Consider the following 17,232-nt stretch of genomic DNA (forward strand, 5'->3'; position numbering starts at 1 on the left):
TCGCGCTGCGATGCATGGTCTCTCGTCATTTGCCCCGATACAGCTGTCTCCATTTTTATTTTGGGGCAATATTTAAGGAAGCTTCGTTGGGTCCATTGCAGTTTGAACACTTGAGGACACTGACTTCACGACTGTCCACGGAATGGGTTTCAGCGCGGTGAGAACATACTCGCTTGCCATTGCATACGCTGCTCACGTGATCAAGCTTCATGCAGTTGTGACATTGCAGTGGCTTCGACACAAAAGGTCTTACAGGGTGTCGAAGTAGACCACCTATACGTGCGAAGGCAGAGAGTTGCCTCTAAAATATATTTTCACGCAGCGTAAGTTACACAAAGGAGCAACCTTGACGATGACGCTAGCGTCATTTGCTGGATCTACCAGGCCATTCAACTCAGAGCTAGGAATGGCAGCGTCAGTGCCGTAGATAACATCAGTAACTACTCTGGAGCCCATTGAAATATAGGAGTGGTCATAACTTTTATATTCTTTTATTTCTTCTGAATATCCCCTCACGGAGATAATATATCCTGAAATTTTGTGTGTTCCCTTTGTGGAGTGGTAATCTTATTTATAAGTGCGAATAATTCATGCATTATATACCGGCAGCATGCACTTAAATTTTTGAGAATAGTTGTATGCCCCAAAATGACACGTTTTGCAACTGATGACCTCGGTTAAGCGACCTCGGCTTCGTTATGGATATATGAAGCTACAGAAATAAAGTATGAAATAACAATGTAAGAGGGCGCGGTAATTACACTTGTGCATTTTTGAAGAACATATTCCAGGAATCATCTTTTCTTTTTCTGCTGTAATGTGCAAACATAACTCGACGCTAATTGATTGTTTATTCTATCCACTTAAGCTATTTTTATATTGAACTCAATATTTGGAACTCCTCATTTTGTCTCAATCACCAGAGTGAGATCACCGAACTTGATCAATATTTTTATTCAGCTGAAAATTTGTGAGCGTAAGATGATACAATGACAGTGCCTTTACAAAGCAGAAACATGAATATTTTGAACACGCAGCCGAATGCCTGCTGTATTAACATTTGCGTTTATGCGTTCTGGTGCGGTTGTCTAAGAATTCATAACAAGTGTATGATTTGTGGCATCCAAGAATAAAGATTCTATCCAGAGAACCTGAAAAAAAAAGATTGAAACGTAATTACTTTCCCCGCAATGTTTGAAAGACTTAAATACTGTCAATTGTTGTAAAAACTACCTTAGACATAATACTACCTCCATTGTTTATAAACCATAATGCTACTTTAATATATCATCACACCATTAGGGCACGAACTAAACAAATCAGTGGTGGCAATAAATTCGTATCCTAATTACCTCTTCGATTAGCAGGATTAGCGAGTTTTAATGCAGTAAACCTATTAGATAGAAAAAAAATTTTCAAATCAGAGACAACTATGACATCTCTATATATATGATCAAGGTGCTGTCGAAAAAAAAAAACTGGTAGATCCCACGTACAGTGGGACTCGATGATATGCAGATCACGAATGAGCAAGGTTTATATGTCACTTTAAAATCATCCCAACGTTACGAGGTGGGCATAAATCATGCCGCACAAAATTTTTATGTCATAATTATTATGGTAGACTGAGTAATTTACCTTCGCCATCCATTCACGTCACATAAGGCCAAATTTGGTATATGTGAAGCCAGCGAAACAACCGCGAGCGCTCCATGAGCGTGGCATGGAGTCATGTTCTTATATGACACGCATCTCATGATTATTATGTTCGCACGTCATCCATTCAAGTCCCGCAATGCTAAATTTGGTATATATAAAACAAGCGAAAGCATCGCGAGCGCACCATGAGTGTGAAGTGTAGCCATGACTTACATGAAATGCGTGTCATGATTTCAACGTTATGGTCTGTCACATTTTCGCGATGCAGTCATGTCTTATTATACCAATTTTGCCATATGTTATGCGAAAGAAACCACTGCAAGAGCAGCAAGACCATAAAATATAAATTATGACACTCGTGACATACATGTCATTATTTTATAGATAAGACTAGTCAGTTATGCTCATCATACAGTCCTCTTATTTCAGTCATAGCAAGTTTGGTATTACGTGATGTCAATGAACGACGAACAGAAATGCCAAGCGCAGACATGATAATTATGACATGGAAGTAATGTACGGCCTAATATACGTCCGCCTCGTAACGTTGTGTTGATTTTAATGTGACAATCCAACCTTCCTCATCCGTGCTTCTAATATCATCGATTCCCACTGTACGTGGAATCTACCAATTTTTATTCTTATGCCAGCATCATTCTCAGCCAACGCCCGAACAAAGTAGCTTTAGGGGACTTGCGGGCCCTACGCTATTTCAGATTTTTGTGGACAGACCGCAAACGCTAACGGCGGTCAGCGTTATGACTCATGCACAGTGGCAGCAGCCGACCAGGATTGCGTAGACAAAGCCTTGTGTAGGCTATTTGAAAACTTTCTATACTGTCCATATTCAGCATGGCGTACGTCCGTAAATGTTCTGGGAGTTTGTTTTTTAATAGAAAGCATGTGCCAACAATTCACACTGCCATGTGAGCTTTGCCTACCTTGAGGTTCGAGTCATACGTTGAGGTCTCGACTGTCTTCCCATCCAACAAAACTGATACTGGAGAGGCCACATTACAGAAGGTCACTGATTGTATCATCAGCACGTCTCTGTTGTGGGAGCTTTTTTCGACGGCTGATATGGCCAACGTAGAAGCATTTTGCTCCTGAAAAGAAGCAACTGGATTAATTGTAAATAAACGAGCATCTGCTGTTTTATATTCGCTGTATTTCACCCTTTGACAACCTGTGCTGACAGTACTGGGAAAGCTGCAGAACCATAATGCATGCCTGCTACAGCGACAGAAAACTATTATTAGAGTTTATCGATAATATTCTCACTTGCACTGCAGAAATGAACACTGCATCATTCATTATTTATTCATCTACTACCCATCATACAACCTTTCGTACCACAAGGCAGTTTTTCGTTGTATGATCCATTTTATAAACCGTTTAAGGATTTAGCCTAAACAATGTAATCAAAGTGATTTGCCTAAATCAAAAATAGTACTTGGTGCTGTGACTGACGACGCGAAGTCTTCTATCGCGGTTGTCTAATTCCCTTTACTGATTCACTCAGGCTGCATAAAGTCCTGCCGCTTCCTCCAAGCAGCTACGCATCGTTCTTATTAACATGAAAGAGGTTATCCTTGTGATATAATAGGCAGCAAGCGCAATCTTCGAGAGCGTATAATAATAAACACAATAGAAAATTGTGGGAAAATGGTGAGCACACATTGTGTCATTCATTACCAAGAGCTGCAAACACATACGCACATGTAATGTCATCTGAAAACACGCACTCGACGTAGCCAAATACTAAAAGGTGGACAAACAAGGCTGATTCACAGAGAGAGAGAGAGAGAGAGAGAGAGAGAGAGAGAGAAAGAGAAAACGTTATTTGCGCATAACGTGAAGCATTCCAAATGGTCGAGCCTCTATTCCAGGGCTCCGCTGGCCCTAGCCATCATCTCTACCCGTTGGACCAGCCAGCGCTGATCAACAATGGCCGAGCTGGACAGCAGTGCCTCCCATTGTTCCTGTGTGTTGTTCCTGTCGTGGTATTCTTCGTTGTGATGCGTACACTCCCACGTGATGTGAAACAGAGTTGGTGTGGCCCCACACCACGGACATATATCTCTGTATGCTGTGGGGTAGAATACATGCAGCCTGTGTAAGTTCGTGTATGTGTTTGTTTGGATTCTGCGTAATGCCACCGATTCCATTGCTGTGAGTTTCTTATGCGGTGCTGGATACAGTTTTCTATTGTCCCTGTAATACTGAAGAATTGTACCAAAGTTAGGGTCTAGGGGCGTTGGATCCTCTATTGCAGTGTGCAAGGAAGCTTGGTGATTTGTGAAGCCTCGAGCCGCCTCATCCGCAAACTGGTTCCCTATGACGCCCTCATGCCCTGGTGCCCAGATAATGGTTTCGGTGTATTCAATTGAAAAGTCTTTATGAGCTTTGGTTAGAATTTGGAAGGCATTCATACATATTCTACCTTTTTCGTAATTCCTACACGCAGCCTTTGAATCTGTGATTATTGTTACTGGGGATTTTCGCTCCCTGCCCTCCTTGATTGCCAGCGCGATCGCTACCTCCTCCGCTTTTATGATAGAGGCTTGGGCTATAGAGGCAGAACTTGTGACGTTTCCTTTTCGGTCTGTGACCACGGCCACACTGTTCTTGGTGGCCACCACGGCCACCATGTGCACCTGATATGGTGCAGCGTCAGTAAGTCTCGCCTTATTCAAATATTTTGTCTTTTTATCTATCTAAGCAGCTCTTGCTTTACGTCTTCCAGCATGTAAAACTGGGTCCATGTTTTTCGGTAGGGGGCATAACTTGTACCAGGCTCCGACTGAACACGACAATTCCTTAGCTCTTCCATGTACCTGCACTTGATCACCGAGGCCGATCCTCTGAAGTTTTCTTCCCGGTTGGCGTCTGTAGCAGGCGGTTAATCTTGGTGGTTACTTGCGCTTCAGCCAACTAATCAAATGTATTGTGAAGTCCGAGCGCTAATAGCTTCGCAGTTGAAGTGCTTTGTGGTAGTCGCAGAACCGCTTTATACGGCATCCTTATTATTTTGTCTGCTTTTTCTTTCTCCTTTCTATTCATGTTGTGGTAGGGTAGCGAGTACGTTAGTCTGCTGATGACTAAGCTCTTTACCAAACGAAGCACGTCTTGTTCTTTAAGTCCAGCACGATTGTTCGTTATTCGAACTATCATACGAACAATTTGTTGGGCTGTTCGTATAAGCATAATCAGTGTGTGGGGACATCGCTGATTGGACTGTAACCACATCTCTAGGATTCGAACGGTCGTTTTCTCTGGAATAATATTGCCGTATATCATGACCTCAAGGTGGAGGCTTGGGTCTGTCCTTTGTTTTTAACTCTTGGAGAACCGAATGAGTTCCGATTTATCTGCTGAACGCTGAAGTCCCCTTTCTTTAGTGTACTCTACGATGGTTTTAGCTGCCAGTTGAAGCCGCTCTTCTTTTTCTGCCAAGCTACCCTTGGTTATCCATATAATGATGTCATCCGCATAGAAGGAGGGTCGGATGTCGGGAATATCTTTGAGTTTTTTGGCTAGACCAATCATGGCTATGTTAAAAAGCGTAGGCGAGATCACAGCACCTTTTGGTGTGCCTTTGCTCGGTGGGTGTGAGACATTGGATTCGTCTTCTCCTAATCTCATAACAGCGGTTCTTTTAGTAAGGAACTTCTCTACATAGTTGTACGTCCTTTGACCGCAGTTTGTCGCTGCTAGCCCATATAATATGGCCTTATGGCTTACGTTGTCGAAAGCGCCTTTTATGTCTATGGCCAATGTTTTCTCCTGCTTTTGGAACATTTGTTAGTACTTCCTCCTTTAAAAGCAGGAGGATGTCCTGTGTCGAAAGGTTCGAGCGGAAACCAAACATGGTGTTTGGCAACAATGCATTTTGTTCAAGGTGCCGTTGACGTCTGGTATTTATTAATCTCTCAAACACTTTGCCTAAGCACGAGGTAAGAGAGATTGGCCTGAGGTTTTCTATTGCCCATTTCTTTCCTGGTTTGGGTATCATAATTATTACAGCATGCTTCCATTGCTGAGGTATAAATCTCTCAAACACTTTGCCTAAGCACGAGGTAAGAGAGATTGGCCTGACGTTTTCTATTGCCAATTTCTTTCCTGGTTCAGGTATCATAATTATTACAGCATGCTTCCATTGCTGAGGTATAGTGCCATTTACCCAGTGTTTGTTAATGAAGTTTAGAAGCGCTATTATGGCTTCGTGATTCATGTTGTGAATCATGGCATTGGTTATTTGATCCGCCCCAGGCGCTGTGTTGCGTTTCACGCTGACGATTACCGCTCTGACCTCGACATGCGTGAAAAGTGCATCCAGATCCGAGTTTGGGAGCCCAGTGTATTTAGCCTGGTAAGGGGCTGTGATGTCTCGTGCGCCAAAACACTTAATATAGATGTCTTCAAGGAGGTCATCTTGTGTGCCTGGATACGTGTGCAATAATCTTTCTGGAGATTTTTGTCCTTCGCGTTTAGTTTTCAGAGGGTCAATCATGGCTCTGAGGATATCCCATTACTTTTCTGTTCCTAAGGTTTTAGTGAAACGCAGAATTGTTCCCAGTTGGCTGTCACAAGTTGATTAGCACATTGTTCGGCTTGTTGCGTTATTTCTTTAATTTTCCCTTTGAGTTTCTTATTTCGCTTTTGCCTTTTCCATCTTTTAGTGAGGTTTCTTCTTGCTTCCCACAGGTGGAGAAGGTGAGCGTCTACTTCAGTGGTGCCATCTGTTCTGGCGACAGTTTTGTTGTGTATTTGCTTTTCATTTTGAATTACATTGCACCACTCGTCCAAGTCGTCTATGGCAGTCTCGTGAGCTTTTAGCGATTTTCTATATGCATGCCAGTCTGTAATTTTAGCTGTGCCGATGTGTTTGCGGATTCGGCCAGTGTGGATTGTGGTGCTTAGTACGTAATGATCACTGCCCAGGTTTTCAAGGGTGTTGTACCAGTCCACGCTGTGGCAGTTTTGTACCATCGTCAAGTCTGGACTTGTGTCCATAGATACGCTGTTGCCTATTCTCGTTGGTATCGCAGGGTCCGTTAACAGCGTCATTTCCAGTTTCTCTATTCGTCTTGCGATATTCTTGCCTTTGGTGTCTTGCATCTTATATCCCCAGCTTGCATGCCTGGCATTAAAGTCCCCAACTATGATTAATGGATTCCTTTTCGCCAGTTATGCCATCTCTTGAAAGAGCTTGTTGAACGGTGCTCTCTTTTGTCTTGGGGGACTATAGATAATAGGTATGAAGGCGCTCTTGCCATGACTCCCTTTGTAGGTTATTTCTATTATGATATGCGGGATATCCGCCTCTTCTATGGGCTGATGACATATTGCTGTAATTGATTTATCGACTAATGTAGCAACTTTCAACTCTGCGTCCCCGGTACTATAAGTTTCGTAGCCTCGTAATTTTGATTGTGTTCCGGCTTCCTGGACTGCTATGCCAGCAGGTGGCTTTTGTTGCGACGCCACCAGCTGCAACAGTTGCCCTCTTTTCCACCGGAAACCACGGCAGTTCCACTGCCATATTTCGCACTTTTCTGACCACTGCGTTAGATATTTAGCCATTATGCGTCTCCTGATTCATGACCGACAATCCGGGCCTGTTGTAAATTTTCTCAGCTTTTTCTCTTATGTTGAATCCTGTGGAATTCTTTCGCAAGGCTTTCGGGAATTTGATGTGTTGTGCCTGAATTTTCTTGTTCAGAATCTCGAGCTTTCTATCTACCTTTATCATTACTTCCTCTATAACTGTCGGTATAACTTTCTTTAATGTTTCTTTCAGCATTGACGACGTAATTATTGAGTCGCCTCCTGCATTCGGTTGCATCTGCAATTTCTGGCCACTCCGGGCGGGTATAGAGTTTTGTCGCGGGTGCTGCGTTTGTTGCTTTTTTAGTTCCCTGTTTTCACGTTCTAGGTCACCCATTCTCACCCGCATTATCTCTAATTTGCATTCTAAGCGTGTGAGTTGTGGTGTTTGGTGTGGGTGTAGGGAGGATTTTGCTGCCCAGCTCACCTGGTTCTTCGCTTTCTTTTTCTGCGCCTTCTGGCCCTTGTGCTGTTGTTGCTTTGCTTGGGCCGGCTTGTGGTCACCATTCCTGGAGTTGGAGCAGTCTGGAGAGCAGGACCTGGATCGGGATGTAGATCGAGACCCGAATCGGGAACTGGAACGGGCACCGCCTGGCGGTGCCGTGTCCTCGCGGTCCGTGCTGAACCAGCGCCTCTTGAGGATGCCAGTGGTTTGTGGTGTGCTGTGTTGGTGCGACAGCAGCGACCGGCTCTTTTGAAGGACGCGTTTGAGTTTTTTGGTGCACTCCGATGCCGCCGTGGGATGGCGTCCGCTGCACAAGGCACATTCCGGATTACAAGTGTGGCCCTCAGGTGGGTCTCTTAGGTGGCAGTTGCTGCACGCCTTTGTCATTGGTGTGGGACAAACATCCGTCCTGTGTCCCTGGCTCTTGCAGAGTTTACAGCACTGCCGTGTGGGTTGATAAGGCACGCACGGCATTTCACCACCGTAATAATACACGAAGCGCGGCAGTATTGGTCCATCGAACGTGATCACTGCAGTTTGGGACTGTTCGAGCATGCGGGCTTGAACAATTGTCACTCCTTGAGTGCACACTCGGAGACGGCCCAGGAGTTCAGGTTCTGGCGTTTCGCGTTCTAATCCGTGTACGACTCCTTTCAAGTATCCAGCAGGAGTGGATATGTAGGTGTTTACGGGATAGCTGGTGCCATTGAGCTCCAGTGTCTTTATCTTCAAGATCTTTTCCGCTACATCCTCGTAGGGAGTGCCTGCAATAAATATGTTTGATCCGTTGCAAAGCGAAGCAGAAATTTGTGGCTTTTACAGGCCTTCGGGTCACCGCTCACATGTTCTATCGCTCACGTAACCTGGTACGCTTTTTAGTTCCTTCACAACTAACCCTGGTCGGGGCCGCATGGTAACCTTCATATCGTTTTCGGGCAGCGGCGCCGCGCGTGTTCGTCGTCGGCCCCTTTCAGATGCTCTTCCGCGTCACTCTTCTGCAAGCGTTCTAGCGCCGGAGTTGTTGCTCTCAGTTACGCCTCGAGCAACGCTGTCATCACTGGCTGCACGTTCTTGTTTCCTGATGCGTTTTCGGTGTCGCAATGACATTGCTACCTGCCACTGGCCATTCTTGGCTTCGTCGTCGCGTTCCTCCGCAGAGCCTTTTTCATCGTTCTCGGCGTCGCTAGTAAATTCCCCTTGTAGCACCTCGTCAGGTGAAGGGAAATATTCGTTCGCGTCCACCGCAGAGATCACTTGGGTTTCGATGTCTTGGTCATCCGTGTCCATAAGTACCTGGGCCAGTTCCGGGTCGTTGTCCGTTGGGGTTCGGGTAGGTGCAGCGCGTCGCGTGGGCCGACAGCTGGCTGCCAGGACTCCGCGTTCCGCTTTGCCGCGAGGCTTAGCGTGACGGGTTGGCACGCTCTGCCGAAGGTCTTCACTTCTCAGAGGAAACCGGGATCGCTTGTCCAAAAAGGTGGTGTCAGTGTGTACCTGACGTCTTCCTGCACAATTATCGTAGTTTCACTGGTAGTCACATGATTTTAACCGCTGCTAGGCACGATGGTTGATGGAGCCGATGTGAATGCGTGTGCACTCCTCGGCGCCACCTCTGATTCACACAGAGTACCGAAAAATATGCGCATGTTAATTATTCGTGCCGTACACTCTAAGGTTATCTAAAAACTAAAGACAGCAAGTGAACATGAATAAAAACATAAAAAGCATATTTTGCTTTCTCCACAATATTGTTTAATGCAGGTCGAATTCATGTTTATTAATATACATTAGTTTAATGAAATGTTCAAGCGCGCAGAATGTTGATGACTGCACTGTTTCAACAGCGTATTGCAGGGGCAGTTCAAAATATAAGACAGGTAACTACAGTCCTGATGCATGGCAGTTGTTTTTTTCTGATTGTCGCCTCCCTGCAGCGTGTCTTGGGTAATCACAAGAGTATACGGCGGAGATCTTTGTAATCGTTCAGGAGCGAGGCAATGTTGACGCATCGTTTTACATGATACTGCAAATCGCACGAGTACTTTTTTTTCGCAGCACAGTTAACAAAGTGTTGTTGCAGAATTTTTTGGAAGACTACCATGATGTAAACGTGGTAACTTATATAAATAAAAATAATATTTCCAGGGTCTTTGCGAGCCAATACCACAATAATATTATGAACCGTGCCGAAGTGGAGCGCTCAGAAATTTCGAACCAAAAGTCTGCCCTTTCACAAGCTCTGACATCGCACAGTGTACGGGTCCTTAGCATTTCGACTCCATTGAAATGCGACTGCCACAACCGGAATGAAAGGACGTGCTTCGCGTCAGCAGTGTAGCATCGTGACCACTAAACTACCGAAGCCGACTATTTCATAGGAGTGTCGATGTCGAATAATTTTTTTTTGCAACGGTATGTATGCATGCCCCTCTGTTTCATTCACACGTGACATCAGAAACCTGACAGACTCGATGTGCCGATTCTCCGCCAAAATGCTACGCTAATGTCGACACAGTTACAGTGGATAAAATTTACGGAAACCACTTACACTAGCACTCCTGCCGTGGTGATCGCATTCTTAAAGCGGCAGAATGCTTGGCGGCCATGCATACTGCACAGTTTCACCACAAATTGAATTGTTCCAGCCAGTCGAAACCATCCGGAGCCTTCCACTACGGTACCTCTCATAGCCTGCATCGCCTTGGTGCTTTAAATTACGTAAACCACAAACTTTAATAGTTTGAATTGCAGTAACAACTTTGACAATGCTAAATGTTTGAATGCGACCATATATATATATAAATAATCTGGTGCCACTTGAAAATCTCTAGAAACACTCACACATTTACACTAGCTTTCACTTAAACACGCGTCCCACATAGATCGTACAATGAAAGGGGGTTTCGCTTTCTCAGCGAAATATTTAATGCAACGTGACTACACGTTGAGCGATCCCAATCTATTCATTGAAGTTTTCAGACACACAAAACTATTGTGACTGCTCTGTTTCCAATGACATATTGCAAAGCCATTCTAGAACTAAGCAAGGTCAGTAGAGTGATATGGAGGGACCATAAGTATTCATAGTCATTCATTCCCTTTTGTTGGCTTGATAATGCACGGAATAAATGGCGTTTCGCCATTTATTCCGGCTGTCTGGTTAACTTGCATGGACATCTTTCCAACCACATACCAATACCAGTAAATATTTTTAGACTATCAAGTACTTGGCTAGGATCTTTTTATTTCAGCATCAAGCAAACATTGCCTTTCAGTAGACAACCAGTAGGTAGCGCTGTCCTTCCTTGAGTAACATTTTTTCTACCCTCTTTCCTGCTAAAAAATAAACTTATATGTTAGCACTGATTCAATGAACTAAGCAAGCTCCGTTTAAACAAGTACAAACACCTGTAGTTACATTTCATTCCAGAGAACTTATTACCTTGAACAAAGTGAAGTTGAGGAGCGTGGCGGGTGCCTTGGTCATGTCTGCATCTAAAGGACAACAACAACAACAAAAAAAGATAACAGGATAAATTGCATGGGCAGAAATGGTGACACACCATACAATTGTTCATTTATTCATGCTTGCGCGTATCTCAGTACGCACTACTGAAGCTGTATGGCAAGAATAAAAGTGGGTCACATGCGTGAGTTGTTCTAAAATAAATTTCAAAAACATGGCACAGCTCAAAAGATGTTGCGTACGGTATGTGATGCCGTCGTCCCAGAAGAGGAAACCCGATGCATCTCCGTTCTCGTCAGGAGAGATGAACAGTTCCAGTTCCTTCACAGAACTGCAATAGAGATTTCTTAGTATTAGTGTGCGCGAGAAGGGAGGCTTGGCATATAGCAGCGCCGAAATTCAATACACATGTTATTTTTTGAAATATTTGACTAAAACAGCCTGAGACCCCCTCTCCCCCTTGAGATGTCGCTGGTGGAATGGAACTCGCTACATCAGTATCATACAATTTGTAGTGGTCGACACGTTGTTCGATCGCACTGCCTGCTCATGCATTCTCTGAACGCAGGAAAAAGCAACAGGGCTGTAATTTTTCAGACATGTCATTACTTCCGCATACATGTTTAAGCGTGTACTTTAAAAAAAAAGTGCCCTTTGAACACACAGTTTTGCAAAGAAGAGCCCGTAAATTGGTGTGGTGCAGTGATAACGCGAGATTAAGGGCCTGTTTTCTATACAAAACAAATAGGCCTTTCAACACTCACCTGTTGCGGTTGTCAACCGGGCGAAGCAAAGGAATTATGAAACCACCCCTGACGTGCAAGGCGACGTTCTCGGAGTTGAGTGTTATGTCTCCTCCACGCTTTAGATTGATTGATTCGCCCTGTAATTAAAAAGAACATTCAGCGGACTGGCTTAGAAAGCCGGCTCGGTACCTATGAGGTTTTTATGTCCATAGGGCTGGGAATAAAATCGTGCACATAGACACGTTTCGTTCGAAAGTCTAGCGCTGCTTCTTGTAGAGTACCAATAAAGGATATTCATTTGCTTAAGGCCCGTGTATGTGTGTTCGCAAATAAAATCCGATGCAAAAAAAAAAAAAACTTTCAAAAGTTGGAAAGTAACGCACTTTGTTACTTTCTTTTGTTCTTGGCCAGTTAGTGCTTTCAAAAGCAAAAAAGAGCGAACATATTACTAGACTGACCGGAAGGCTGGAAAAAAGGAGGTGCAGTTTTCATCAAGTCGATTGAAGATACTTTGCAACACGCGCTTTCACAAAACCAAGATTATTAATTTTAGTAACTGAAAATAGTTCCCTGAACCGTAGAGCAACAGAGATAGAAAGAGATAACAAAATGAGAGAAAGGCATGAAAGTCAACCAGAGAGGTAGCATCTTGTTTTCTACCATACTCCAAGGGTAGAGGGACAGGAAAGATAGAAAGTATAGCGCAAGGAAAAGCAACCACGCGATAAAAAATGAAATGAAGATTCAGAGCGAGAAAACTATGATCTATTAATTAGACCACAGTCACGCAGAAAGTTCAGTAAGGCCGTGATTGACTTCCGGTGCGAAGATAGCTCGAGTCGGCATTCTAGCACTGACAGTTCCGACAGGGGCCTGCCGTCAACGCGGGCCACCACCGCTGCTGGCGGCAGCATTTGCGCGCTGTAGCAAGGCTGGAAACAACGAATATGGTAAATCGTTTTATCGCTGCTGCAGTGATTGCGTGCAGCACGGTCTTTCATGCCAATTCTGATAGCAAAATATTTGGTGAAAGCGGATGAAGGTGGAAGTCGACGAGCCAAATGCAGTCAGTGCAGTTGTGTGTGCCTCAAATTTAGTGTGTTCGACAACGATTTTACGTCTTCGTTAGCAAATCTCTGAACTTTAAATGCAGCATGTCTTCTTGAAAATGAAATGGACTCCTGAAGGTCGTTTTTGTGTAAAGTAAGAAATGCTGCACTCATTCACTTCTTTTTTGCAAAACTGTGGCAGCCGCTTTTTATCATGCATTATCATGTTTATCATGCAAATCTGGTTTATCATGTAAGATAAACCAGATTTTCAAAGAATCATCTTATTTTAGTTGAAATAGTATAAATCCGGCTTATATTAAAATCAGTCCATTCTCGACAAGAACTTGAGCTGGGAACGTTATGTTGCGCTTACTAGCCTTCTTTCCTGACACAGGGTACTGTTCTAATTTTTGTTTGAGGCACCGGAAGAATTCATAAGCTTGTTGCAGTTCAGATTGAAATTGTTTCTCTCTAGCGGAAATGCAAACTGCAGAGCAAATACTAAGTGAAGAACGGCAACGATAGCTTCTTTATACGTGTAGTGTTTAGTTGTTGTTACTTCGTTTTTTCCCGCATCTTATTTGTTAGTATGATAGTCTGAAGGGGCTGTTTCTCGACTAACAACGTTTATATAACTGCTGCGCAATTACACTATACTAGAGTGCATTTACCGCATAGAAGTCGCACCACTGGCCTGCTGGGAAGTAGCCCTCCATTCCGGGTGCGTCCTGCAGATGGGTACTGTCCTTATTTGAAAAAACAAATATTGAAACCAGAACAGTTAGAATGAAAAGAATGTTAAGTATGCACGCGCGAGCATAAATTGACACAAAGAAAACGGAAAGAAATCAGGCTGACAGATGTCACTGAGGAGGCCACAATGGCGGCCCACCCTTTCGAGTGGACAGAATAAATATGTGAAAATGAAGAGGGACTAAAGAAGGAAGAAACAGTTCGGAAAAATGGACAGACAAGAAGATGAGAAAAATTTCAAAACTAAAAGCCAGGTTTTCTTTTTCAGTGGGAGCTAGCAAGGCAAGATGGGCCAGCTTCGGTGTTATAAGCAAATCACTGCTTTCTAGAAGCCTAATTCTGCTTGATCACCGGTAAGCACCAAAGATGTTTGATATGAAGGCTGTGGAATTGAAACGAATCTGTCAAGCTGCTTCCATAGATATCCTAGACAGCCACTGACCATACTCTCATAGAGTTCACGAGTATAGTTGGCGTAGCTAAGATTCTAGGACTATAGGCATACCCTCTATATTTGATGGAGGATGAAACAAGCAACGAACATTAGGTAAAGCACGCCAAATTGACACGTATTTCGTTAGGACGAATGGACAGGTTGGGTTAGTTGGTGCCTATTATATATTTTTAAAACAAATAGTAGATGAAGAAAACGAACGCAAGAAATCTAAGGGAGATACACTGTTTTCTTAACTTACACGCGATTCAAAATTTGCCTCGCAGGGTTGTAACTGAGCCCACATTTTTTTTATATTTAACGTTAGTTTTAATTGTCGCACTTAATATAGGCTGCATGCTATCACGCCGTGGAGGAGAGATATGGCATTTCTGGATGCACGATCTCCTCATGTCTATAAAATAACTACTGGCCACTGCCAGAAGTTGCTTTATTTCCTAGCGAATGGCATTTTAAAAGATATTTACTCTGTTCTCAGCGATGACGTGCTTGAAATATTCGAAGACAGAGCACCGTATTGTGACGTAAGAAACTTAGAGCGATCTTGGTGATTACGTTTCTCTGCGTATTGAAAAAATGACTCCCACTATATTATGCTCTGGCGCAGTACAACCGAAGATAACACGCATTTGATGCGAATTAATTCACATCAAATTTCAAGCACAACCAGTTGCTCTGGATTTCAATGTGATACGTGTGACGATGAGTCCAACGTGGTCACTACAGTGTTTCATATCACAAGTGTCACATTAACGCAATCTTGCGTATATTTTCCTTAACTGCACATGACATTAAACGTGAAAGGACAACACCAAATCTACTTCGAAATACTGCACACCTTCTTCGTATGCGCGTTTATAATGTTATGTATTTCACCTGATTGTATTCAGAGGGTAAATAAAGAAGTCAAAGGCCAGATATAGTGTCGCAATAGCTATGATCTTACAGCTACAGTTAGTTTGTACATAGTCTGGCAACGTTGCACCTAAAGGAGTGGAAAAGCAGCGGTATTCACATTCACGTTGCGCTTTCTCTTCCTCCATGCACTTCTCTTTTATAACGCTGCATTTGTTTGGATAAATGTTGACCCAAAATTACAGAATGCATTCCTGAAACCCAAATTTTCTAACGCACACCAACTTTATCTTTTTGTAACAGTCGCCATGATGCACCTTCTGCTCATAAAAACCCATGCGAACATGAACGTACCTCTTGTATTTTCGGAGAAACGAGTAAAGCAGAGCCCCACAAAAACTGATGGCTGATGGTCATCGCGTTAGGGTCTGTGGGATACCTGTCAATGTAAAGAACACAGCGGTAAGCAATAAAGCATCTGATAATCTTCAGCTCAATGCTAACTGCACCGGCTGCGTGTTTAGCCGCACATGACATTTATTTCCAAACGAATGGGAGGGACTTTTTTATTTTTCAAATAAAAAAGTCACGATATGTGTGACACGTTGAAAACTGATAGAGAGACAGAAAACATTAATGGCAGTGAATGCAAAGGTAACTTTACTTGCAAGCATGGCAAAGTGTACTGTCCAATTCATACTAAAGCGGAGCTAAAATATTGGTATATCCGAGCTGTGAACGGTTACAAGAGCCGCTGTGTAGGTTTCAAAGAGTGGGGATTTATATGTAATTGACGGGCTTGGTTACAATCTTCACTTTTGTACACCTATCGCGCCTAGGATGAGTTGGAGTAGTTTTCGTGGAATGCTGCGTAGAATAACAGACTGCTGGGTAAGAGTAGTAACAGCAAGATAGACAGATGAATAGATGACGTACAAGATTGAGAATCTATCTTAAACACTCATTCGGGTGTTAATTTCGCGCAAGCTGTTCGAACTGCCCAACATCCGTCGTGGCACTGAGCTTAGTGCAAAGAAAATGGAAGCACTACCCTGCACCGTCAGCTCCGTTGTTTTAAATAATAAGACGTTTTCTCTCTTCTCTCATGGCTACTTACTCATAAAATAGTGCTCGCAGAACGGCACCACCAATCACGTGAGCCTCGTAGAAGACGGTGTACATGTACGGCAACAAGCGCTTCCTGGTAGCTAGTACACCTGCTGACGCATTTAAGAGTCTTGTCGCCACCTCGTCTTCCTGGAGGGAATGAACATGCACGTCACTTTATTCTAAAGCAAGTGATGTCGTTGGTGTGTGCATCGAATGCGTTCTGAAGGCTCACCACTGGTAATGTGTTGTGGCGTGCCTGGTTCAGCCATGACTAAATTAAACACACTGGGAAATCTACGCAACGCATAAATGCAAATACATCTCCCTCTTTTAGGAAATACAACTCGTGCATTCAGTAGGAAGCAACCCGTAATGAGGCTCACTCAGACAGCGCTGGCGCAATGCTTAATTATAATCATGCAATAGGGTCAAAAAGCTCAATTTGCAGACATTGCTATGGCGTATTTGGCGGTTTCTTTCGGCGAAAGCTTCAGATTCATGCGAAAAATTAAACATAAAAGCATATTGTTCGATATGGAGTCAAATCCGAAACTTCACGCTACTATTCAAGCTACTTTTTACGATAAGGGTGAGCTGTTTCCATATGTTGCACGTTCACCAACGAAGATACGCAATTACCTAAAATGTATGAGCAGTTAAACGAAATTAATAGCACCACACTTGTCTTCTTAAGCTCTTTTCAAATTTAAGGACTGTGGATATTTGTTCATTTACGCATTTTGGTTAGTGAAAATGATTTTTTACGTCTCTTTACCTCCAGGTTCTCCACGAGCCCCATTCTTCGGATGGACAGCGGAAGCAGCGCGGACACTTCATGCCACGCTAAACGGACATCTTCTGACTCATTAGACCAGTGGCAGTAGCCGCCAACCTGCGTACATATAAATCGTTCATAAAGTATGCAAAGATGTCGGCGTGTGAGACTACATTACGCTTTAAAACGTACTTCACTTACAAAAGGCTAGTTACCATAGTTTAAAACCACGTTTAGCCATTGTAAGCAACTGTTGAACATATCTTTCAAGCAAGAAAGACTTTTTGCGCGGATACTAAAGTGTAGCGGT

The 17,232-nt window shown here is 43.4% G+C and overlaps 1 protein-coding gene across 4 annotated transcripts in view; it reads right to left on the reverse strand.

Moving 5' to 3' along the window:
• Positions 1-938: 938 nt before the first annotated feature.
• Positions 939-17,232, reverse strand: part of LOC119171501 (lysosomal alpha-glucosidase) — a 106,666-nt gene continuing 90,372 nt past the window's right edge. For 3 of the 4 annotated variants that reach the window (XM_075890280.1, XM_075890278.1, XM_075890281.1), the window contains 9 exons: positions 16,923-17,039; positions 16,155-16,294; positions 15,392-15,476; positions 13,647-13,721; positions 11,942-12,060; positions 11,420-11,508; positions 11,154-11,206; positions 2,601-2,765; positions 939-1,151 (listed from right to left, as the gene is read on the reverse strand). In XM_075890280.1, coding sequence (XP_075746395.1) covers positions 1,089-1,151; positions 2,601-2,765; positions 11,154-11,206; positions 11,420-11,508; positions 11,942-12,060; positions 13,647-13,721; positions 15,392-15,476; positions 16,155-16,294; positions 16,923-17,039 — 906 coding nt within the window. In that variant the 3' untranslated portion in view covers positions 939-1,088. The remainder of the gene's footprint in view (positions 1,152-2,600; positions 2,766-11,153; positions 11,207-11,419; positions 11,509-11,941; positions 12,061-13,646; positions 13,722-15,391; positions 15,477-16,154; positions 16,295-16,922; positions 17,040-17,232) is intronic. The other variant, XM_075890279.1, reaches the window with a different exon arrangement.

The sequence above is a fragment of the Rhipicephalus microplus genome, chromosome 3 (genome assembly GCF_043290135.1).
Source record: "Rhipicephalus microplus isolate Deutch F79 chromosome 3, USDA_Rmic, whole genome shotgun sequence".
Lineage (NCBI taxonomy): Eukaryota > Metazoa > Arthropoda > Arachnida > Ixodida > Ixodidae > Rhipicephalus > Rhipicephalus microplus.